This window comes from Vombatus ursinus, unplaced genomic scaffold (genome assembly GCF_900497805.2).
Source record: "Vombatus ursinus unplaced genomic scaffold, bare-nosed wombat genome assembly UNPS02014798.1, whole genome shotgun sequence".
Taxonomy (NCBI): domain Eukaryota; kingdom Metazoa; phylum Chordata; class Mammalia; order Diprotodontia; family Vombatidae; genus Vombatus; species Vombatus ursinus.
Window position 1 is genome coordinate 50,016,951 of NW_020954576.1, and position 24,658 is coordinate 50,041,608.

The window sequence follows — 24,658 nt, forward strand, 5'->3', positions numbered from 1 at the left end:
GGAGGCTGAGCTGTTTTTGGAAGGAAGATTAGTATTCTGAAAGCCAGGAATGAAAAGGGAATGCACCCAGAATAATTTGTGGAGGATCACTTATGTGATCTTAGGGATGCAAGCACAGAGAGGTGTCATGTGGAGTCTGGGGAAATGCTGACAGTTCAAGCTTGGCACAGCGGGGGAACAACATGAAATAAGATTGGGAAGGTGGGTTGGAATGAGTTTGCAGAGGCTTTTAAATGGCAGGCTTAGAGTTTGTATATTGTCCTAAAGGCGATAGGGAGCCATTTTGGGTTTTTAAGGAGGGAGGGGAGTCGACCTGGTCAGAAATGTGGATTAGGAAGATTATTTTTGCAACAGAATGAAAGATGAAGTGGAGAGATAATAGTCTAATTTGCATAGAACTCTGCTAGGTGTGCTGGGAGAAGGTTGGGCCCTGCCTTCAAGGAGTTTACATCTAGTTAGAGAAATAATTGGAGGTGTCCTAATAAATATTTAACATCTGACTTGGAGTGGGGTGGGGGGAAATGTACCCTCGGGAGATTGTAATCTGCGTTCTTAACATTTTCCTCCTTCACTTTCTTCAGTCTAGGCACAATCAACAAACAAGAAATTAAGCCCTGATTTGTAGTATTTGCATATTTCTGAGGTGTAAATGATCACACTGAAAATTAACAATCAGCTCTTGTAAGCCAATTAGAGCTGGCTCCAGCTTGTTCCTGGAAACAATATGTATGAAGCCACTAACTAATTTAATTTAAAAAACAAAAAGTACTGAGACAAGTTTAGTGTCTGGAGAGCTGTCCTGTGAGTGAGCAAGACCCAGACTTAATTCCTGCCTGTGATACAGATTGACTATGTATATTTAGGCTATGCATACTTGAGCAAGTCACTCAACTGTCATCTGCCTCAGTTTCCTCATCTGTAAAATGTGGGAAATATTAGCATCTTCCTCCCTAAGTGGTTGTAAAGGTAGTATGAGATAAAATGCTAAAGTACTCTATAAATGTAACTAAGACAATTTCCCCAGGCACAGAGAGCCATATCAGCTGAGGGACTTTCTACAATGAGAAGTTCCCTACATGGGTGAAATCTCATATCCAGTACAAAAAAAAAAAAAAAAAAGTTATGTTGTGTAGTACAGAAAGTGACTTCTACGGGCATTTAAAGGGAGGAGAGTATACTGGGGGGAAAAGGTGGGCTAGGAAAGGGCTTCACAGAAGAGCCAGAGCTTGAGCAGGGCCTGGAAGGCTAGATAGACTTTCAATAGGCAGAGAGAAAATAGAAAGCATGATGAATTCCAGATGAAGGAAATGTCTTAAGCAAATTATATGGACTCTTCAGAGCTGATTGTTAATTTTCAAGGAAGGCATTTACACCTCAGAAATGGGCAACACTACAATTCAGGGCTTGATTTATTACTTTGTTGATTGTCTAGACTTAAGAGCATGATGGAGAAAAATGTTAATGATGAAAGTTAATGTTAAAAGTACGTCTAATGTACATTCCCCACCCCCACCTCGAGAGCCGGTTGTTAAACATTTATCAGCACACCCCTGTATGAATGTGTGTTTGGAGTTGAGGGTATTTGGGGTTAGGATATGAATTTGGGAGAAGTTTGAAATAAGGATCCTCTTCAAGTGGAAAGGACTCCACTGTGTATGAGGAAAGCCCATAACCCAACTTGAACCAGGGTGATTTCTTGCATTGTGTCCTAGGTGTGGAGGGGGGAATGGGACAATTGATAGTGTGACTGATACAGTGGAAAGAGGGCACTGTCTCTAGAGTCAAAGCACAGCCTCTGGGCTCAAATCTTGCTTTGGATGTGACCTTGGGCAAGTCTCATGAGTTCAGCTTCCTCACATCTAAAATAGAGGGTTGGGCTGGATGGCCTCCAATATCCCTTCTAGCCGTGACCCTTAGACCACCTTGGTCATCAAGGCAGTGTCTGAGCAGCTGGTCAGGGAAGTAACATTGAAGTTGACCGTTTGGGGCAAACATTCTTCACATTTAGGCATCAGGGGTCCCAGCAACGGAACTGCTGACTCTTTTCCACAAGACCCTCCATCACCTAGTTCCCTCAACACTCGCACACCCAACTTGACAGCTGAGTGCCAGACAGCCAGAGCCTTAGTGCTGGCCTGCTGTGAGTATCTGCTGCCACCTACTGTTCCCATGTAGCACCACCTCTTTCTCAACTCCTCAATACCACTATCCCCGCTTCCTGGATTTTCTTCCTCACTTCGCCAGGTGCCCTTTAGACCTCTGCCTGGTTTGTTGTCATTGTTGTCATTGTTATGGGGGATTCTAACAAATGACTGAATCTTCAGTGATTTTTTTTTTCACCATGGGGAATGTCACAATCTACCTCCCAAATTAAAGTCACCCTTCATGCTGTCTGCAGCAGGCATTGGGTTGTAGCATTTGAAAAAAAAAAAGAACCGTCTTCTAACCCAAACCTTTCTTCTGCATTATCCCTCTTTGTCCCCGGTTCTCCACCCAGCTTCTGACATTTGTCTAAGAAGTCAGTAAGAGCATTCTGCCCGTGCTGGAGGCAGATGGAAATTCTGTGGCCATGCCACTGATAAGAATAATAAGTCAGGATCCCTTGTTTCCTTAAGTCTCTTGGTGTTGAGTGTATTTTCTATGAAAAAGAATAATAAATTATGGGAGAGAAGATTTAGAGCTGGAAGGTACCTTAGAGATAAACTAACCCAATCCCCTCGTTTTACAGATGAGGAAACTGAAGCCCAGAGAAGGTGTGACTTGGTTAAGATAACATGGTCATAAGTAGCAAAGTTGGAATTTGAACCTAGGTCTTCTGATTCTAAATTCCAATCTCTTCCCCCTGTACCACTACCACTACTTTATTGGGATTAGTTTATTTAGGCTGACTAGAGAGAGAGAGGAGAGGAGGAATGGACTCATAAAACTCTCGTGAAGATAATTCCTTTTTTAATGTTTAAGTGATGTTTTTGAACAAAATGGTCGTTTCCTTCTTTTTAACAATTAAACAAAAACATCCAATACAGAAACCTTGCCAATAATAATAATAGTTGTTATATGTAATATATACTATAATTATAATAATTGACATCTATACCGTGCTTTAAAGTTTCAAAATACTTTAGCTATATTGTCTCATTTAATTCTCGCAACTATGAGGTATATGTTATTATTATCCCCATTTTATGTACAGGAAGAGGCTAAATGATTTGCCAGTGATCACAAAGCTGGTAAGTGTCTGAGGTGGGGTTTGAACTCAGAACTCCCTGAATTGAAGTCTAGCACTCTATCCATTCTAATACTTAGCTTATCCCCAAAGGCTACAGTACTCAGCCCTAGTGGTCACACATATCACTGTCTTTATCTATGGAAGAGTTATGTTCTGTTACCTTGTGAAGAAGCAATTCTAAGGGCAGTGGCAGGTGAGTATATGGAGGTGAGGGGCATTGCAGTTTTCATCTCAACACAGAAAATGAAGCAGGAATGATTTAGATTAAATGAGAGGGGAAAAAAAATCCTTGAATAAGTGAGCCCAAGGAGATTTTTAGACCAGTGGTGTCAAACTCCAATAGAGACTGATTCCTGAGGGTCACATACTGACTTATAAAACCATAAGCATTATCTATGTTTCATTGTATTTTTTATTTATTTTGTTAAACATTTTCCAATTACATTTTAATCTGGTTCACGCAACACTACCCATGACACCTCTGTCCTAGAATTTCTCTAGAGGTCTTTAGAAACAGACCCAGCTCTCAAATGCCTGGATAGAGAGGTTAGGGGTAGTCTTGACTTGGGGCAAGGGAATGAGTGAAATAATCTTAAGGGATTGGCTAGGGGACCTTGAGAGACTCTAATATTCTTATTTTTTTCTTCCCTCTATTCCCGGACAGGATTGTTCTCAAGAAAATGACCTCAATCCAGGAAAACATGAAGATCAGGGGCAAGGATTTGGAGAATTTCAACATGGAATGGAATACATATGTCAAGCAGCTGTCCCTGCTTAATGTAATATCCCCTGTTGTCCTCACTAATTTTGAAGATGTAAGTCCTCTAATATTCATCCTTTCCCTTTCCTCCCCATGGGCACAAATTCAACTAGAATGTCTGGAAGATATGAAGCAAGAGTTTAAAATAGTTAAGAAATGTTTTTGTCAGTGAAATGATAGCACTAGAGGAAAATAATTAGAAAAGAAATAAAAGCTATGGAAGAAGAAAAGGGATTTAACAACTTGGCACAAGAGGTACAAAACCTTGCCCAAGCAACAAACTCCCTGAAAATTAGAATGGACTAAATAGAAGCCAATGATTCCATGAGACAATAAGAAATATTAAAGCAAAGTCAAAAGACTGAAAAGAAAAGGAGAAAAATCTAAGGTACTTCATAGTAAAAATGACTGAACTGGAAAACAGATCAAGGAGAAAAAAATTTAAGAATCAATGAACTACCTTTATACCACGACAAAAAAAGCAAGCGCCTAGATATCATATCTCAAGAAATCTTCAGAGAAATTGCCCAGAGCTCTTAGAATCAGAAGCCAGCGTGGAAATAGAATCCACTGGTCACCTTTTGAAAGAAACCCCCAAATGAATACTTCTAGGAATATTATAATAAAAACCCAGAGCTTCTAGGTCAAAGAAAAAAAAATACCGTAAGCAGCCAAAAAGCAAGAATGACAACAATAACTCGTTTTTATAGCGCTTAAAGGTTTATAGTATGTTTTTGGTTATCCTTAGTAGTATGTAGTACAAGTACTATCATTCTCGTTTTACAGATGAGGAACCTGGGACTCAACAAAGTTAATTGACTTGCCCAAGGCCACAGTTAGTTTTTGAGAGCTGGAATTTAAAAGCAGGACAGCCCTCACACTTTCCAGCATACCGTTCTATAGCATTTCAGAACTGGAAGAGCCCTGAAGAGATCATCTAGTCTAACCTGCTTATTTTATAGATGAGAAAACTGAGGTCCAAGGGAATGAGGTGATTTGCCCTCAGTCCATCTCTCTTTTTTCATCCCCACAGACCCAGTATTATGGTGAAGTCAATATCGGCAACCCACCCCAAACCTTCCAAGTTGTTTTTGATACGGGCTCTGCTGACTTTTGGGTGCCCTCCAGCAGATGTAGTCCACTCTACACAGCATGTGGTAAGATCCTAGCACTGGAGTACTAAGGTCTAGTCTCTCTTGTCTAGGAGTCCAATCTTGTGCCTGGCCCCAAACCATCCTAAACCTAAGCGTTTTTCCTCCTATCCTCCCATTTACTCATCCACCCTTTCAAAAGGGATGGGGATAATTCTCACTTTTAAGATGGGGAAATGAAAGCCCAGAGCTATCAGATTTGTGTACAGAGCCCAGGAGTCCTGACTCCCAGCTTCTTGTTTGTTCAGTCAGAAATGCCAAAATGATAACAAGGGGGGAAAATAAGGAATCAAATCTGATACCCTGAGGAAGCATTTGAGGTCCTGGCCAACCCAAAGGACACACGTATGGGTCTTCCCCAGCCTGCAACAAGACAGAATTCCTAAGCTTCTCCTCCTCCCTCCTCTTTGCCTCAAGTCGCTACACTCCCATTCTCAGTGCTCAGGCCCCAGGGCATCAATTTAACAGTGCCGCCAGGAACTTGGCCCCTCTCATTACCTACATTTACCTGCCATCCCTGGCACTTAGCCCTTTCTCATTGACACTTAGACCAAACCCCATTCTTAGCACTTAACCTCCATTCAAGGAGCTCCCATGATTCCTAGCAATTAGGAGTCCATCAACAGCATCTTAGTGTCTGTCACAGGTCCTTAGCCCCTATCTTTGACAACCTGTCAATCAACAAGCATTAATCAAGTGTATATTGTGTACTTCCCATCCCCACCCTCACCACAAGACTAGAGATGCTTCAAGCTGATTCATTTAAACAATGGAATAAAGCTGAACAGAAATCCTTGAACAGAGTACAGAGGCTTAACCAGGGTGAGGTGAGTGGGACTTAGGCGTAGATTGAGAGTACATTCAGTCTTCAGCAATATGTAAACATCACCTAACTGCTTAGCTAGCAAGAATAATGAGATAAAATAGGAAGCTAGAGAATAGCAGGCTGGGTGAGCCCTACAAACACCCAGCATTTACCTAAGTAGTGCCCAGAATCAGCACTGGTGTTCCCAAATCTTGTGTGTCCACCACGGGGAATGTCACAATCTACCTCCCAAATTAAAGTCACCCTTCATGCTGACTGCAGCGGACATTGGGTTGCAGCATTTGAAAAAAAAATCCTAGTTATGGCTCTGTCAAAGTATGGGGCACATAGTAGTTGTTCAGTAATTTTTTTTTGTTTTATTAAGGGATAGGGATTGACCTGGGATTTCATTGATACGGGGTACTCCCAGGTGAAGAAATTCCCTCTACCAGTGTAAGGAGGCACCTTCTCTGCAACTTTAGTCTTAGAGAACTGAGCCCTGAGAAAGTAAATGATGTGTTTGAGGTCAAGAAGCCAATCTGTGTTAGAGCAAAGTCTTCTTTGCTTTGGACAGGCTATCTATTAAGCCATGATGCTTTTAGGCACATGTTCAAAGCTTTCAACCCTCCAGACTGCAGAATCATAGACTGTATGGAAGGATGGTAGAGATTATCTATTGACCCTCTTTTTGGACAGATGAGGAAACTGAAATCCAGGGAGAAGTGATTTGTCCAAGGTCTCGGTTAGTGATAGGGAAGAGGGTCTAGTCTTTCCATCCTGAGTACATTCCTACTTTCTCTGCTCTACCTGGTTCCCTCTTCTAACACCTGGGTCTGTGTCTCTCTACCAGTGTTACATAGTCAATACGACTCCTCCAAATCCTCTACTTATAAAGAGAATGGGACTGAATTCGGCATCCACTATGCATCGGGCCAAGTCAAGGGCTTCCTGAGCCAGGATACAGTGACTGTGAGTCCCTCCCAAGGAATGAATGCTCCCGCTACCAATTTTAAGTTCCTGGAGGAATCCTTGTGGGGGAGGGGGAAGCTTGAGGAGACGGAATGGATGCAGGTCTATTCTCAAAACCTAGGGAGACACTATTGATTGGCATTTAAGAAATTTCTGGCTGAAATTAATCCTCCACTCAATTTAATAAGCATTTATTTGTGCATCAGTTTGAAAATTTTCAAGGAAAGAATCTGTTCTCATGTTCAGAAATTAACAACAGAAATAACCATTCAAAGCATGTCTGTTTACTCCATAGCTGAATCCAGTCAATACGAATGGATACCATTGTTTTAAAGTTGGTAGAAATACATATTTTAATAATAAATTGATCACATTTCTACAGAAGAAACCACCTAGGGAGGCAGATAACAATAGAGTTTGGCTGCTTCTGCCTGGTCACTGGGGAGCAGCAATGTAGCCCATGTACTTATTATAGAAGAAGGCTAAACTGACCCAAAAAGAAAATCTTAATGATTTGCATAGTATTTTGCATACAATTTGCATGTGATTCACTTAAGGTCAAATTACCTAGAGGTTCTAGTTCATTCCTTGATCTTTCCCCCTTGTGATATGATTTGAGAGGACTAAAAATCTCCCTCCTCCACATCTCTTCACTGTTTCTAAAATCCCCGCTATCCTCATCTCCTTAAGAGCTTTGGGAGGGCACTAGTGTTTTGAGTGGGCTGGGGCACCATGTTAGCTTGGAGAGGTAAGCTACAGGCTAACTAAGGTTTTAGGCAAAGATGGACTTGCTGTGTGGATCCACCTATTGTCCCTTAGCTGAGAGGAAGGCCCTGAGAAATGACTCACAGGAAAGGAGCATTTTTTGGAAGAGAGACTTGGGGGGGAAAGGAAATGGGTAAAATTTGAAGCTTGGACCAATGCCCTGTGGGTGCTTTAGGGCTGTGGCTGGGTGGGAATCTTTGGGAGAGGAATGAAGGCATTAGGGATATAGTAGGGAGAAGAGAGTACTGGAAGGAGGTGGAGAAGGAAGCGAAAGGTAGACTAACAGATTTAACTTATTCCAATTTGGCCTACAGTCCAACCTGTCCCTCTCATCCTATTGTTCCTCTAGGCCCTGATCTCTTGGGGTGACTTTAGGCCAGGTCATTCCTGAGGGAGAAGGCCCAGCACAACTTTACTGTGCGACCCACAACTCCATTAACGTTTTGATCCAGCTGACATCAGGTTTTGATGGATAGCAAGGGCAGTCTGGAAGGGGATAGGAAATCCTAAAAGGGCAGCCTAGAGCCTAGGGGGCACGTAGGAAGTGGTAAATGAGTTAGGTTGTCAAGCAAGCAAACCCATGTGGTGAGGGGAATGATGTGACCAGAGTGGATTAGGTGGGAGCTCTAGAGTTTTAAAAAGCTGGGTTCAAATCTGAACCCTGGTGCTTATCATGTGACCTTGGGCAAGTAATTTAATCTTCTGGGCCTCAGTTTCCTTATTTGTAAAATGAGGAGGTTAGACTAGATGACCTCAATAGTTCCTTCAGATTCTAAACCTATCTTCCTACTACCAATTTCTCTTCTTTTCCCTCCCCAATTCCTCCAGATCTAACTCTCTGTGTCCCAAATCAGGGACCAATATCTTGATTTGTTGCAGCCCAGGGTCATCCCCAGGCCTGGCTGTCCTGGCAATATGCCTGGCCTGCCTGCCAGCTCTTTGACTTCTTTATCCATAGGTCGGTGGGATCAAAATGACCCAGTTGTTTGGTGAGGTCACAGAGCTGCCCCTGATGCCCTTTGGACTGGCCAGGTTCGATGGCGTCCTGGGCCTGGGCTACCCTGCCCGATCAATGAGCGGAATCCTTCCTATCTTTGACAACATCATTTCCCAAGGGGTGCTGAAGGAAGAAGTCTTCTCTGTCTACTACAGCAGGTGAGGCTTTTCTTTGGGGATGGGCTTCCAGTCTCCAAGTAGGAGGAAAGAAGGGGAGTTGTGCCTATGACCATCCTCTCTGCTGGAGCAAGATGGGCAGGAGGTCTCATTTCCAAAAGCCTGGGGAAACCTCTGTGGAGTCCAGAGTTCCTCAGAGAGACAGTTGAACCCTTGGCCCATGCTAATGGGAGGGCATCCCATAATGAGATATCATGGAAAAGTTATATTTATTTAGCTTGAGAAAACATGGTTTTGTACATCCACACAAGTATGTGTAACTTAACCTTTGTCTAAGCTTTGCACTTTATAAAAACACTTTATACCCATCTATTTGCTCCTTACATAACATTGTGAGAAAGATAGGGCATGGGTTATTACCCTCATTTTAAAGGTGAAGAAAACTGAAGTTCCTATAGATGAAGCCAATTAGGATTATAAAACCTAGAAGTCAAAGGACCTAGGATCATCTAGTTCAGGGGTTCTTAAATTGGGGTCCATGAATCTCCCAGGATTCTGTGGATAGATTTCAGGAGATTCATGAACTTGGATGGGAAAAAAAATTACGTTTAATTTATCATTTCCTTCAATTATTCAAAACATTATTCTAAGAAGGAATCCTTAGGCTACACAAGACTGACAAAGGGGTCTAGGACACAAAAAAGGTTAAGAACACATTATCTAGTCCAGTAGCATCATTTTACAGATGAGGAGACTGAGGCCCCGAGAGGGAGAGCACCTTGTTATTGTTGTTCTGTGGAAAGTGGTTTGAGAACTGTAAAGTGCTGTTGAAACAACTTAAGGTTTATGAAGTGCTTGGCACATGGTGTTTTGTGGGATCTTTACAACAGCCATGTGAGGTGATGTTATTATCCCTGCCCCATTTTACAGATGAGGACATTGGGGTTCAGAGAGGATAACTTCGACTTGCCCCTAGTCATACAGTTATCATGAGATGATAGGTTTAGAGCTGAAAGGGAACTTAGAGGTCATTGAGTCCAACCCCTTCATTTTGCAGATGGGGAAACTGAGGCCAAAAGGTTAAGTAACCTATCCAAGATCACACAGGTTAAGGGGTAGAACCAAGATTCAAATGGAGAACATTTAGCTCCAAATCAAGTGTTCTTTCCACTATGCCATGCTGCATGGTAGTAATCAAACCCTGTTCTCACCTGACTCCAGGTCGAAGGTTCTTTATATTATGCCTTTTAGATTTGCCCAAGGTCACACAGTTGAGTTAGAAGAGTGGGATTCAAACTCAGGTCTTCTGATTGAAAATTCAGTCTTCTTTCCAGTGCACCTTGCTGTTTTTACTTACCCAAAGCCAGAACTAAATCCCAGATCTTTTGGCTCCAAGAACGGTGTTTACCTACATATATGGTAAAGATGTATATGGAAAAGATATTCTAGGCAGGGGAAATTTTGTGATGTTCTGTAATCTCTATAGATATGCGTGTGTGTGTGTGTGTGTGTGTGTGTGCATGAGAAGTAATGCAGGATGGTGGGTAAGAGTGCTGAACTCTAAAGTCTGAAAGACTTGGGTTTAAGTTCTCTCTTTGACACCTACTCTGTAACTTGGAGTGAATCACTTTCACCTCTTGGGAAGCACTGAGCAACTCCCTAAAACTGTAAGCAACAGACCAGTGCCAATCTGCTTTGATGGAGGGACTGCTCTCCCCTCATCAGGAGTTCCATAGATCAGTTAAATCGAAGGTCTTTAATACACGCCTCCCCCCCCCAAAACAAAACAAAACAAAACAAAACAAAACTCAACAATATAGCCAGAGATTAACACAGTGTTTTACTGGTAGGTGCTAGATAACTATTCAGTGACCAAATGTATATCCCAGAGTCCCAGGAGTGGGGAACCTGCGGCCTTGAGGCCACAGGTTCCCCACCCCTGTTAGACAAATCCTTTTTCCTCTCTTGGTCTCACTTTCCCTCTCTGAAAGATGAGAGGTTTAGATTAGATGATCTTTGAGGTCCCTAATGACTAAAACATTCTATAGATCACACAAAGACAGACATATATGTCAGGATACAAACCCACACATACACACATAACTCATGCACATATATAGCCACACAGGGACCAAAATTCTCTCATAGAACTCTTTCCCCTTCCCATGACCATCAATCATCATTGACATTTCCACCAAGTTCTGTTTACTGACATGGCATAGTGAATAGAGCACTGGACTTATAATTGAAACACCTACCTACAGTACTTATTAATTTGGAGATCTTGGGCAAGTTATCACATTTCTCTGAGACTTAGTTTTTTTCATCTGTAAAATGGGGATAATAAGAATCCTTGCATTACAGAATTGCCATGAGGAAAGTTTGATCAACTCTAAAAATGTGAGGTTTTATGACCCAACACACTGGAGACTAAAGAAGGATAATACAACATCTTAGGCCTTCTAAGTCCTAGCTAAAGAGGCATTATATGCACATAGGATCATAGATTTTTCAACTGGGAGGAATCTTAGATATCATCTTCATGGGGATGGAGGTGGGATTTCTGGAACCCAGAAGGGGTCTGTGGATAGTTTTCAGTGCATCCATGAACCTAGGATGGAAACAAAAACCCTTTATTTCAAAATAGTTGGTTTCCTTTGAAGTCATATGCATCTTATACATTTGAAAATATTATTTTAAGAAGGGATCCATTGGCTTTATCAGACTACTTAAGGCATCCATGACATACACAAAAAAGTTAAGAACCTCTGGTCTAGACTAAACCTTGATTTTATAGGTGAGAAGATTGAGTCACAGAAAGTTAAATGATTTCCCCAAGTCCATACAGGTAGAACTAGGGTTAGAACCCAAGTCTTCCAACTCTAAAGCTAGCACTCTTTTTGACTGATAAACCTAACTACTTAACAAGACCAAATAGCATATGGTAAGAGTGACAATGACCATTATGGGAAAGCAGTATATAAGCTAAAAAGAGGTCAAAGTGGAGTCAGAAAACCTAGGTTTGAATCTTGGCTCTGCTACTTACTTAAGTAGCCTTGAGATAAGTTTATAACCTCTGTGAGTCTCAGTTTTTTCATATGTAAAATGGATGGATTATGAGATCCCTGAGCTCCCTTTCAGTTTTGGATTCTAAGTGTTAGGAGGAACCATCACTGGGTTGGGAGCTGGAGCCCTTGTAGAAGGCCACCAGACACAAGAGACATTAGACTTTGGATTTGAAGAAATGGTAGATCTTAGATGATAGGAGGGAAGGGGGGAGGAAACTTTGTTCAAAGAATTCTGAGGCAGAAAGGCAAATGCCATGTTTGGGGGGAAAATAAGGTTTGAGTAGAGGATTTGTTTTGGAGAATAGTAGGAGATAAGATTGAAGAGGAAAATGCTAGCTATTAAGAGGTAAGCTACTTTAAATGCCGTGATGAAGCATTTGGACTTGGTCTCATGAATAAGGAGCAGCTATTGATGGGTTTTGAACTGGAGATGAGGGAAGAAGAAATCATGTACAGAAAGCTGAATTATTAGAAAATTAAACTGGCAGCTGCTCTGCCTTGGATGGATTGGAAGGGAAAGACACGAGAGGCAGAGAAAGCAATTAAGGAGCTATTAAATAGTCCAGGGGTGTGATGATGAGGACCTGGATTGAATGGCAGCTGAGATAGTGGCAGTGGAAAGGGAGGAAGATGGATTCTGGAAACATGAAAAAGAAAGACTCTGAAGGACATAATAATGACAGAAGGGGCCGAGAGAGGAGTCAAGGATGACTCTTAAGTTTTTAGCATGGGTGAATGGGAAAGTAGTGATACCCTGATAAGTGAAGCAGTGAAATCCAGAAGGGATGGACTAATATGGATGGAAAGATAATTAGTTTGGCTCTAGACACATTGGAGAGACAGAATAGAGACAGACATAGTGGATGGAGAGCCAACTAGGAAGACCTGGGTTCAAATGCTGCATCTGATATATATTGGTTGTGTGACCCTGGGAAAGTCACTTAACCACCCAGTGCTCTAGGCCAAAGGTGTCAAACACAGTCTCCCATGCTGTCACAACACTCTAGAGCAGGGGTGGGGAACTTGTGGCCTCAAGGCCACATGTGACCTTCTAGGTCCTCAGGTGCAGCCTTTTGAATCAGTCCAAATTTTACAGAACAAACTTTTATTAAAGAGTTTAATAATAAGGTGATAATAATAAAGTAATAATAAGGGTTTAACCTTTAATGTTAATTAATATTAAGAGGTTTGATAATAAGGTAATAATAATAATGTGATGATAATAATAAGGGTTTAACCCTTAATATTAATTAATATTAAAGGGTTTAATAATAAGGTAATAATAATAAGGTAATAACAATAATGTGATAATAATAAGGGTTTAACCCTTAATATTAATTAATATTAAGGGGTTTAATAATAAGGTGATGATAATAATAAGGTAATAATAAGTGTTTAACTCTTAATATTAATTAATATTAAAGGGTTTAATAATAAGGTAATAATAATAAAGTAATAATAAAGTAATAATAATAAGGGTTTAACCCTTAATAAAAGGGTTTCTTCTGTAAAACTTGGATTCAGTCAAAAGATTGCACCCGGGGACCTAGAAGGTCACATGTGGTCTTGAGGCCACAGGTTCCCACCCCTGCTCTAGAGTATAGTCTAACCAGATTAAAATGTAATTAGGAAATTTTTAACAAAACAAAATATAGTAAAACATAGATAATGTTAACACGTGGTTTTCCAAGTCAATATGCACTCCAAATCCCTATATCCTTATGTATTGCTTAATGGCCTTATTTGAATTTCAGTTGCTCTGGATAGCTCACTAAGATTACTGAGTAGGCAGAGGGAGTTCCCTTACCATGGAGACCCCTATACCAATGGGATCAATGTGGTTCCTATCCCTATCCTTCAGAACTCTGGATTCATGCAACAACATTCATTTGACATGCATTTTTAAAGTTCTTGCTGGATGCAGAGCACTGTGCTATGCGCTGGAGAAATTATAAAGGTTAGGTTAGATGCAGTTCCTCACTTTAGGGAGTTAACAGACTAGTTGGGGAGTAAGACACAGACAAGATAAATTGCAAAGCATGACATCACACAAGTACATTAGAGAGTGCAAAGAATTTGAGGTCATGTCGATAGAAATGTCCATCCAGTAGACAGATGGAGTGAAATTGGGGTAGAGAGGGAGATGTGATAGTCATCTGCATAGAAGTGACAGTTGAAGCCATGAGAATGGATGAGAAATCTGAAGGAGAATATAAACCAAGAAGAAACAAAAAATCAGGGTTGACCACGGAGTCTTGGTGTATATTATTATGGATAGGAACTTGTGCTGGCAAAAGGCCCAGAGAAGTGACCAGGGAAGTAGCAAGAGAGCTAAGTCAATGCTGTATCATGGAAGCCCAGAGGGAGAAAGGTTTGAATGGACCAATAGGGTCAAACAAAGAAGAGAGGTCAAGGAGAATGAGGGCTGGGGAAAAACCATTGGGTTTGAGGATTAGAAGATCACTGCTGACCTTGCAAAGATAATCCTAGTATTACAAGGACAAAGTTAACATTAGTAGAAGCCAGGGTATAAGGAGTTAAAAAGACTGAGTGAAATATCACCCTGTATGATTTAAAGAGACATTGAGTGATGAGGAAAAGAAGGCCGAGAGGGTGAGAAATTGCTGGTGAAAGAAGAAAAAAACCAGAGTGATAACTCCAGCATAGCAAAGTTCAAGGGAAATTTATGTAGCTGTTTTTAATTTTTTATTAATTTATTTTGAATTATCAACAATCAGTTCCATAAGCTTTTGAGTTTCAAATTTTTCTCCCTCTCCCTCCCCACCTCCCTCCCCAAGATTGTGCACAATCTGATATAGGTTATACATATACATTCCTATTAAACATTTTCACATTAGTGATGTTGTAAGTAAGAATTTGTTTTTAATTTTTTTAAAAAGAGATACTTTAAAAAGAGACCTGAGTTGTTTGTGGGCAGAGGAGAGTCAGTGGAGAAGAAGAGATGGAAAAATTGAGAGGAAATGTTTGATGGGAATCAAGAGGTAGAGGTATTAGCCTTGGAAGGGAGGAGAGATCGTTCTTCCTCTATGACTGGACAGCAAGGAGAAAGAATGGATCTAAAGGGCGTGGCTATCATATTTGTAGATGACACAAAGTTGGGATTGGATAATTGCCACTGTAAAATGACAGAGTCTAGGATCCCAAAAGATCTCAATGCACTAGAACCTCTAATAAGATGAAATTTAATAGGAGTCCATACAAAGTGTTGCATGGTTTAAAAAAAATCAACTTTGCAGGTACAAAATAGGGGGTGGTACTTTTATTGAAAAAATTTGGGGGCATTAGTGGATTCATGGGAGGATATTACAGCCCAAAAACAATTGTGATTTGAGGCTGCATAGCTTCCAAGAAGAAGGAGGTGATAGTCCTACTGACCAGTCTTCTGACTTGGAAAAACTACATCTGGAATAGTCTGTTTGGTTCTGGGAACCACAGGACAAGGAAGATGTTGACAATCTGGAGCAAAAGAGGGCAACCACAGTGGTAGAGAATCTTGAGTCATGAATGTTTAACTGGGAAAAAAGAAGGCTAGGCTGGAGGGAATGGGGAACATGAGAGCTGTCTGAGAGTAGTATAGGCTGCTTTGGGAGATGATGATTCCCTCTCCTTGAAGATCTTAAAAGCAAAGATTGAATGGACACTTGTAAGATATGGGATAGTGGAGACGCCTTTCAGGTATGGGTTGGACTAGAGCAGTGGTACCAAACTCAGATAGAAAAGATACATAAGGATCCCTATGAGTCACATATTGACTTAGACAACCACAGATTGGTATCACCTGTGTTTTATTCTATTTTCATTTTGTTAAATATTTTCCAATTACATTTTAATCTGGTTCCTAACTCAAGTACTGTGGGACACATGGGGCCGTGTTTGATACCTACCTCTCAACACCTTTTAGATGACCTCTGAGGTCGCCTCCAATTGTAAATTGTAAAATTCTATAATTCCGTGAAGATGCAAAGAAATTTTGAAGTGAAATGAAGGTACATTCAACCACAGTTGAATGGAGCATAGATGGGTTGTGGGTTGTGGGCTATGATCTACACCTTTGGCAGGAGTGGCCTCTTCTACTATTATAGATCATACATCCAACAAAGTAGGAAGGAGGTTGAGGGCAGAGAGAGTTGGAGGTGCAGAGAAAAGGAGGGAGTTTATAATGGCATATGCGCGCAGTGGCAGGCATACACACAAGTGCACACACTCACGTGAAACCTTGCTCCCATTCTGGGTTCTGAAACACACCCTACCCTTTTCCAAGGGAGCTAAACTTGGGAGCAATAATCAGTGAGATGTGTGCTGAAGTCTGTGCGGTACCGTGGTTAAAACACACTGCTAGAGATATTCTGAGGGTCAAATAAGATCGTAACTGTGAAAGGGACCAGGGATGGGAGTGGCCAAAAAATGCCTTCAACTCTTCCATGTCTCTTTACAGGAATTCCGAGTGAGGAGACAAGCCCACCCGACATGGCTCAGATCCTCCAGCTTCCCTGACCCTGTGCTTCCTTAGTAGCACGACCCCAAGTCACACACTCTACCAGCCCAGAGAGGCCCCAAAAAGGCCCATAGCTGGGGCTCATCAGAGGCTGCATGCTGATATTCTCTGTGCCATCCCCACTCACCCCCCCTCCCCGGTTTTGGTCACAGTTCTCTGCATTCCTAACCTACCTTCCTCCTCAGCCTTCCCAGAATCTTCCCAGGCACCAAGCCCCACTCTACGGGGTCTGTGCCTGAGAGTGCCTATGGGAAGAGAATGAGTGCTAATTTGCATCTCATTTTCATGGTGCTCATTTGCACATCTCCATCCCTGTTCCTTTTCTACTAATTCCTGCAGTGACTGCTGGGTCAGGTTGGGCTGACCCAGCCTGGAAAAATTAGACCTGTCCAAAAGTGGCATGGGCTGATTCGGGAGGAATTGAGTTGTCCCATAACGGGGTCTTTCAAGTGAAGTTTCAATGGTCACTTATTGGAGGCCCTGAAGAAGGGCTCTTTATTCAGGGATATAGTGGAGTAGCAGGCCCATGGGGTCCCAACTATGTGACCCGGGAAAGGAGGAGATGGGCTCCTGAGGGAAATGCATGTTCCCTGCCCTTACTCTCCCACGCTGCTTACTGCCTCCTGTCTCCCATGGCCCTTTCCAATGCTTAGCACAGCGCTTGACACTCAGTAGACGCTTAATAAATGTTTGTTGACATGACTGTCTTTCTCCAGCTCCTTTCCCCAATTTTTCCTTGACCTGTGGTCCTTGGGCCTCAGTGTAAAAAAGACTGTCATCTATCCTCCAGGAATTCACATCTGTCAGGTGGAGAGATTGTACTAGGAGGCACCGACCCTAACTATTACCGAGGGACCTTCCACTATGTCAACATCAGCCGTCCAGGTTTCTGGCACATCCAGATAAAGGGGTCAGGAATCACCATTGATTCTAATTTCATCCCACCTCCCCCTGCCCCTGAAATTCAGACATAGGTCATGTAGGCCAGCACAAGAGCTCGCGTCATGCACTTTTCTAAATTCAGACACCTCTGGGTTGTCTTATCTGCCCACTAATATTCTTCAGTAGAGACCACTGCCATAGATATTAACACAAGTAGATATTCATTCATGAAAAGGAGGGATGAAGAGGCAGAGGAAGTATTCCCAAGGTACTTGGAGAAAGGTGAGAATGGGGAGGTCCTATCAATGCAAGGCATTGGCAGCTTGATAAAAATAAGAGAGTGCTAGAATTGGTATGAGAAGACCTGGGTTTAAATCCTGGATTTGACAGCTACTGGCTACGTGGCCTTGGGCAAGTAAAATGCTCTGTGAGCTCCAGTTGCCTCAGCTGTAAAATGGGAATAACAGTACTTCTACTGTACCTCCTTCATAAGGTGGTTATGAAGAAATGCTTTGCAAACATTAATTGCCATAATGACTTCCTTCTGTCTCTAATCCACGGAAGCTCTAGTCCCCCTTCTTCTAGGAAGCCTCACCAGTTTCAGCTCACCTATTTTCCATCTATATGGTATATTTTCTGAATCACTCTACCATATATTTGGAGCACTACATCTCCCCCCTCCTTTACCCAAATATCAACTCCCTGAAGGCAGGGACTATATTTGTTCTTTGATCTGTCCCTAAGCTCCTACTCTGAGGCTCCAAGTCTCTGGGGGTGGGGTCAGTGGCTGACTCTGTTGGTTTGTGAGCCCTCTGTCTCTGGCCTTCCCATACAGGGTGGCTGTCAAGTCCAACGTGCTGTTCTGCCAGGAGATTTGCACGGCAGCTGTGGACACTGGAGCTTCCTTCATCACAGGTCCAACCAGCTCTATGAAGAAACTAATGAAGACACTGGGAGTTAAGGAAGTAGGGCACCAGGTGAGCAAGCCAAACTGGGAAGAAGAGAGTGGGTGGCTACAGAAAAACAAAGGCTGGGTAAGAACCAGGGCCCTGAGGTCCCTTTCCCAGAGAATGGAAATAGCAGCAGGGGGCTAGTTGTTATCCCAAACGTGGCTGTCCCATTTTAGCCTTTCCCTCCCCCTAGAAATGCAACATTTACTCCTAGATTATCATAGATGTCAGAGTTTATAGGAACTGCAGATGTCTTCATTCTATCCTGTGTAGAAATTCAATCCATAGAATCCCTTAAAGGTGTTTATCCAGATGCTTCTGGAATACTTCCATTGATAGGGAGCTTACCACCTTAGACAAGATAGCCATTCCCATTTATTCAGGCAGTTCAACTATTAGAAAGTTCTTCCTTAGATTGAGCCAAAATCTGCCTCTCTATAATATCCAGCTGGGGAAGCTAGGTGGCGCACTGGATGGAGCTCTGACCTTGGAGTCACAAGGACCTGAGTTCAAATCAGCCTCAGACACGCGACACTTACTAGCTGTGTGGCCCTGGGCAAGTCACTTAACCCTGATTGCCTCGTCAAAAAAAAAAAAAAAAAAGCTAAGAATATAATGTCCAGCTATTGGAACAGGTGGAATTTGCAATTTTTCAAAAAAATATTTGAAGGGAGAAATAAAGATTTGTTCTACTTCGCCCCAGAGGGCCATTGTTACGAGCAATGAATGGAAGTTGCCTAGCCAGATTTTGGTTCAATATAAGAATAAATGTCCAAATTTTTTTTAAATTGTTGTTGTTCAGTTGTTTCACTCTTCATGACTCTATTTGGGGTTTTCTTGGCAAATATACTGGAAAGGTTTGCCATTTTCTTCTAAAAATTAGGGCTGCCCAAAAAGTGGAATGTGCTGCCTCCACTGAGAATAAATTCCCTATTACCAGAGGAAGCATGTCATCACCTGGTAATCATTTGATGGATATGCTATAGAGCACAACTAACTGGCAAACGTTTGTTTAACAGAGAGATAAAAAATATAATACCACATAGATAAGTTTACTTTGTAGTTTTCTATTTAATTTTGACACCATTACTATCGAGGCAGAAGAGTTTCCTAATTCAGATTATAGGTGAAGCTAAATGGCCTCTCAGGGTGCTTTCTACTCTGACTTTGTGTAAGTTCCTGAGACCAGATAGACGCTGAGAGAGGGAACACCGATGAATACCTCAGCCCTTTCTTACTGACCTATGGACCTACCAACCTAGAATGCCTGGATCTCACGTGAACCTTGGGGCCCTTTCTGCCCACAGTATCTTGTAGAATGTGACCTGGCGCCCACGCTGCCTGATATCTCCTTCTACCTTGATGGCAAGGCCTTCACCCTCCACAGTTCTGACTATGTCTTAGAGGTGAGCTTCTGGGTCATTTTTTTATCTGATTGCCTGTGTCTCTCTTTCTCTTTCTACCTCTATCTCTTTCTTTGGAGTGAGGGGCTGTGAGAGATAGGCATCAGCTATAGGGCTGGGAACCAGGATTGGTGGAAGGGGGCTGAGTATAGAGCTAAAGGTGCTCCTGCCCTCCCTCCACTAAAAATGGGTTCATTTACTAACTAGCCCCAAGGTGGTAGGAAAAAGGGGAAGTTCCTAGGATGATTCATTTAAAGTGTGAAGGGACCTCAAAAGCCATCTAGACCAATCTTCTTATTTTACAAATAAGAAAACTGAGGCTCAGGGAATTTAAGTGATTTGTCTATGACTACAAAGCTAGCAAGTGTCGGAAGTGGGATTTGAACTCAGATCTTCCTGACTCTAGGTTCAGTGCTTTGCTTGCTACAAAGAAGAATGGCACAATAGAAATAATAACACATTTCTTCAGCACTTCAAGGATTATCAAGTGTTTTTATCCTAACAACCCTGTAAGGTTGGTAGTATAAGTATTATTTCCATTTTACAGATGAGGAAACAGGCTCAGAGACATGCCCAAGTGACTTGCCCAAGGTCATACAGCTAGATGAAGAAATAGCTCTGTCCTAGGCTTTCTTCTCTTTCTATACTCTCTCTTGCTGATCGCAGCTCTTGTGGGTTCAATTATAATTGATACATGAAAGGGGCAGTTAAGTGGTGCAGTGGATAGAGTACCAGCCCTGGAGTCAGGGGGACATGAGTTCAAATCTAGCTGTGTGACCCTGGGCAAGTCATTTAATCCCAATTGCCTCCAAAATAATAGTAATTGATACATGAATCACTCCTAAATGACTGTAACTAATCCTAATCCTGAAGGTTAGTCTCAACATCTCCAAATTCCTGCCAGATACCTTCACTTGAATGTCCTATCAGCATCTCAAACACAACATGTCCAAAATAGAACTTATCAGGGCAGCTAGGTGGCGCAGTGGATAGAGCACCGGCCTTGGATTCAGGAGGACCTGAGTTCAAATCCGGTCACACACACAAAACACTTACTAGCTGTGTGACCTGGGCAAGTCACTTAACCCCATTGCCTAACCAAAAAACAAAACAAAAAAAAACCCAAAAACAAAAATGGAACTTATTATTTTCCCCCTTAAAATGCTTGTTTTCACTGTATATTAAGACTACCAGTCTTCAGTCACCTGGGTTCAAAAGTTCTGCATCATCCTTGTCTTTTTCCTTTCTTCTCCCCACCTCCAGCTAGTCAACTACCAGGTCTGCTAGTCTATACCTTGCCTTCTCTTCCATCCATCCATCTCTCCTTTCTACTTACAGAGACACCACCATTATTCAGGCCCACATCATCTCTCACCTGGTGATTGCAAAAGCTTCTTTAAAAAAAAAAAAGGTTTTTATTGATATTTTCTTTTTCTTACATCGCCATAGTAACCCCAAGTATCCCTCCCCCTCCTGGAGAGTCATCTCATATGACAAATAGTATTTTTTTAGAAAGGAAAATAAAAGGTCAGCACAACGGATTGATACATTGAAAAAGTCTGAAAACATGTGCCATGTGTTCCTGTGGACCTCCCACCTCCATGAAGAAGTGAGTTGGGAGTGTCCTCTCATGTGAGCTTTATAATTTTGTTACATTTATTTTTGATTTTTTGGAGTGTGGTTGTTATTTCTATTTACATTGTTGCAGTTATTGTGTATATTGTTTTCTTGGCTCTGCTTGCTTCACTCTGGGTCAGTTCATATAGATCTTTCCATGCTACTCTGTATTCATCACATACATCATTACTTATAACCTAGTAATATTCCATTATATTCATATACCACAATTTGTTTAGCTATTCCCCCAATTGATGGGAATCTACCTTGTTTCCAATTCTTAACTATCTGAAAAAGTGCTTCTATAAATATTTTGGAAGATATGAGGACTTTTTCTTATTGATAACTTCCTTGGAGTATAAGCCCATTTAGTGGAGTCCCTGGTTCAAAGAATATGGACATTTTAGTCATCTTATTTGAATAATTCCAAATTGCTATCCAAAATGATTGTACCATTTCACAGATCTACCAACAATGTAGTAGTTCTATACAACTCCCTTCAACATTGACTGTTGCCATTTTGGGGTCATTTTGCCAAATTACAGGGTGTGGGCTAAGATTTCAGGGTTGTTTTGATGTGCATTTCTGTTATTAGTGATTTGGGAGCAATTTTTTTATGCAGCTATAAATACTTTGCAGTTCTTCTTTAGAGAACTGTTTGTTAATATCCTCTGACCATTTATCTATTAGGGAATGGCTATTAGTCATATATATAATGTTTATATATCTTATATACCAAGCTCTTCTCAGAGAAATTTGATACAAAGATTTTTTTTGCCATTCAACCAATTCCCTTTTTATCCTGTATACATTAATGTCCGTACAGAAGCTTTTTCAGTTTCAAGAGATCATTTATCTGTTTTATCTTTTGTAATTCTTTTTATTTCTTATTTAGTTAAGAATACTTCTCCTACCCATGGCCATGAGAAGTACATGATGCTTCTCTTCTAACTTTTTATAGTTTTTTAAAAAATTTTATGCATCTTTAGTATCAAGTTCACATATCCACTTAGAATGTATTGTGGAATATGATATAAGGTATTAGTCTAAGCCTAACTTCTGCCAGACTGCTTTCCAGTTTTGCTGGCAGTTTTTATCAAATGGAATTTTTCCTAAGGCAATTTATGTTTTCCACTTTGTCAACATTGGGTTATTGAGTTCCATTGTTTCTGAATCTCTCTCCCCCCCCCCATCTCCTTGTTCTTTAGACAATTCCAGATAATTTTGATGACTGCTGCTTTATTATATAATCTGTGGTCTGGAAGTGTTATTCCCCTTTTGTCCCTATTTCTTTTCATCATTTCCCTTGATATTCCAAATCTTTTATTTTTCCAAATGAACTTTATTATTATTTTATTATGTCTTGTAAAGTATCCCCTTAGTAATTTGATTGAGATAGCATTAAAAGTGTAAATTAATTTTGGTAGCATTACCATTTTTATTATATTGGCTTGGCCTAGTCATGAACATTGAATATTGCTCCAGCTATTTAAGTTCTTTATTTCCTCAAGAAGCACTTTGTAATTGAATTTATGCAAGTCTTTTGTGCCTTTTTGGAGGTTGATCTCCAGATATTATATGAATTTTGTCATTATTTGGAATGGGATTTTTCTTTCTATTATTGATTTTTGTGTTTTGTTATTATATAGAAATGCTATTAATTTTTGAGGATTATTTTGTAGCCTGCAACTTTGTTGAAACTATTGACTGTCTCAATTGGTATCTTTGCTGATTTCCTACGATTTTCCAAAAAAGCATTATGTTATCAACAGAGAGTTTTATCTCTTCTTTACTGTATTTCTTTAATTCATTTCTTTTGTCTTATTGCTATTGCTAGCATTCTCAGAACTGTATCAAATAATAGTGGAGAGAGTGGACATCCTTGCCTCTTTCTTGTATTCACTGGGAAAAGTTCTAGCATGTTCCCATTGAATATGATGATCTCTTGGTTATAGACAGATGCTTTTCATAATACTAAAAAAAGGCTCCCATATATGCCTATATTTTACAGGGTTTTTAGTATAAAAGAATCTTATACTTTGGCAAAGGCTTTTTCTGCATCTATTAAGATGCTTTTGTGGTTTGGGATGTTTGGGTTTTCAGTAACTCTCAGGTGCTGCGTAGCACAGAGGATAAAATGCTGGCCTGGAGTCAGGAAGACCTGAGTTCAAATTCTGACTCAGATGTCTACTAGCTGTGCGACCCTGGACAAGTCACTTTAATCTCTGTTTGCCCCCATTTCCTCATCTGTAAACTAGGCTGATAATAGCAGCTCACTCCCAGGATTATTGTGAATATCAAATGAGATGTATGTGAAGTGCTTAGCAAAGAGCCTGGCACATAGAAAGCACTACATAAATGTTAGCTATCATTATTATTATTAATTATGTTGATTATTTTCCTAATGTTGAACCATCCTTTCTTCCCTGGTATAAATTTTACTTGATCATAATGAATGAATTCTTGGATAAATCACTGTAATATTTGATAGACCTTTATATAAATTGAGTCAATGTTCATTAATGATATTGGCTTATAGTTTTCTTTTTGTGCTTTATCTTTCCCTGATTTAGGTATTAGGACTATATTTGTCTCATGAAAGAATTCTGTTAGGGTGCTTTACTCCTCAATATTTGAGAGTAATTTGTGAAGTATGAGTATTAAATGCCCTTTAAAAGTTTTATAAAATTCTCCTGTGAACCAGCTTTTAGTTTTATCATTTCTTGTGGGGTTTTTTGTTTCCAATTTATTTCTTTTCCCTCAAATTTTTAATAGCCTCTTAACTGGTCACCTTGCTCCCAGTTTCTTCCCTCTCTGATATATTCACAACTGCTAAAATAATATTCCTAAGGCACAGCTGTGACCCAGTCAGTCTTTTGCTCAAAAATCTCCAATGGCTCCCCACTTCCTCTGGGATATTAGCCATTTTCATGCCTCGTATAAACCTCATAGATTACAATACTCCTTTCCCTCTTTGATAAAATGCAAACTTCTCTGACTCCCATCTACCTTTTCCAGCCTTATTTCACGGGACTGTCCTGTACAAACTCTATGTTTCAACCAAACTGGAAACTCGAATTTCCATCTCCATGTCTCTGCAGAGTCTATCCCTCATGCCTAGAATTTTTATCTTTTCCACCTCCACCTTTTAGAATTCTTGCCTGAATTTAAAGCTCAGCTCAAGTACAACATCCGAAGGGAAATTTTTCCTTATACTCTCTGGTTGTCAGTGCTCTTTCCTCTTCAAATTACATTGTATTTATTTATCTATACATGTATTGTGTCATATCCAGTACAAAGTGGCCCCTTAAGAACAGATACCTATAAGCATAGCACAACCAATCACATATGGCTTTAGGTTTGTTGAATTGAATTGAATTTAGAAACCTGGATTCTAGGGCCTGCTCTCCCACTAGGAAGCTGCGTAACT

General features: G+C 40.8%; 1 protein-coding gene across 1 annotated transcript in view; it reads left to right on the top strand.

Moving 5' to 3' along the window:
• Positions 1-24,658, top strand: part of REN (renin) — a 32,007-nt gene that overhangs the window by 3,035 nt on the left and 4,314 nt on the right. The window contains exons 2-9 of the mRNA XM_027871871.1: positions 3,894-4,044; positions 5,023-5,146; positions 6,796-6,914; positions 8,638-8,834; positions 16,317-16,325; positions 17,167-17,286; positions 18,094-18,235; positions 19,516-19,614. Of these exons, the coding sequence (XP_027727672.1) occupies positions 3,894-4,044; positions 5,023-5,146; positions 6,796-6,914; positions 8,638-8,834; positions 16,317-16,325; positions 17,167-17,286; positions 18,094-18,235; positions 19,516-19,614 (961 nt within the window). The remainder of the gene's footprint in view (positions 1-3,893; positions 4,045-5,022; positions 5,147-6,795; positions 6,915-8,637; positions 8,835-16,316; positions 16,326-17,166; positions 17,287-18,093; positions 18,236-19,515; positions 19,615-24,658) is intronic.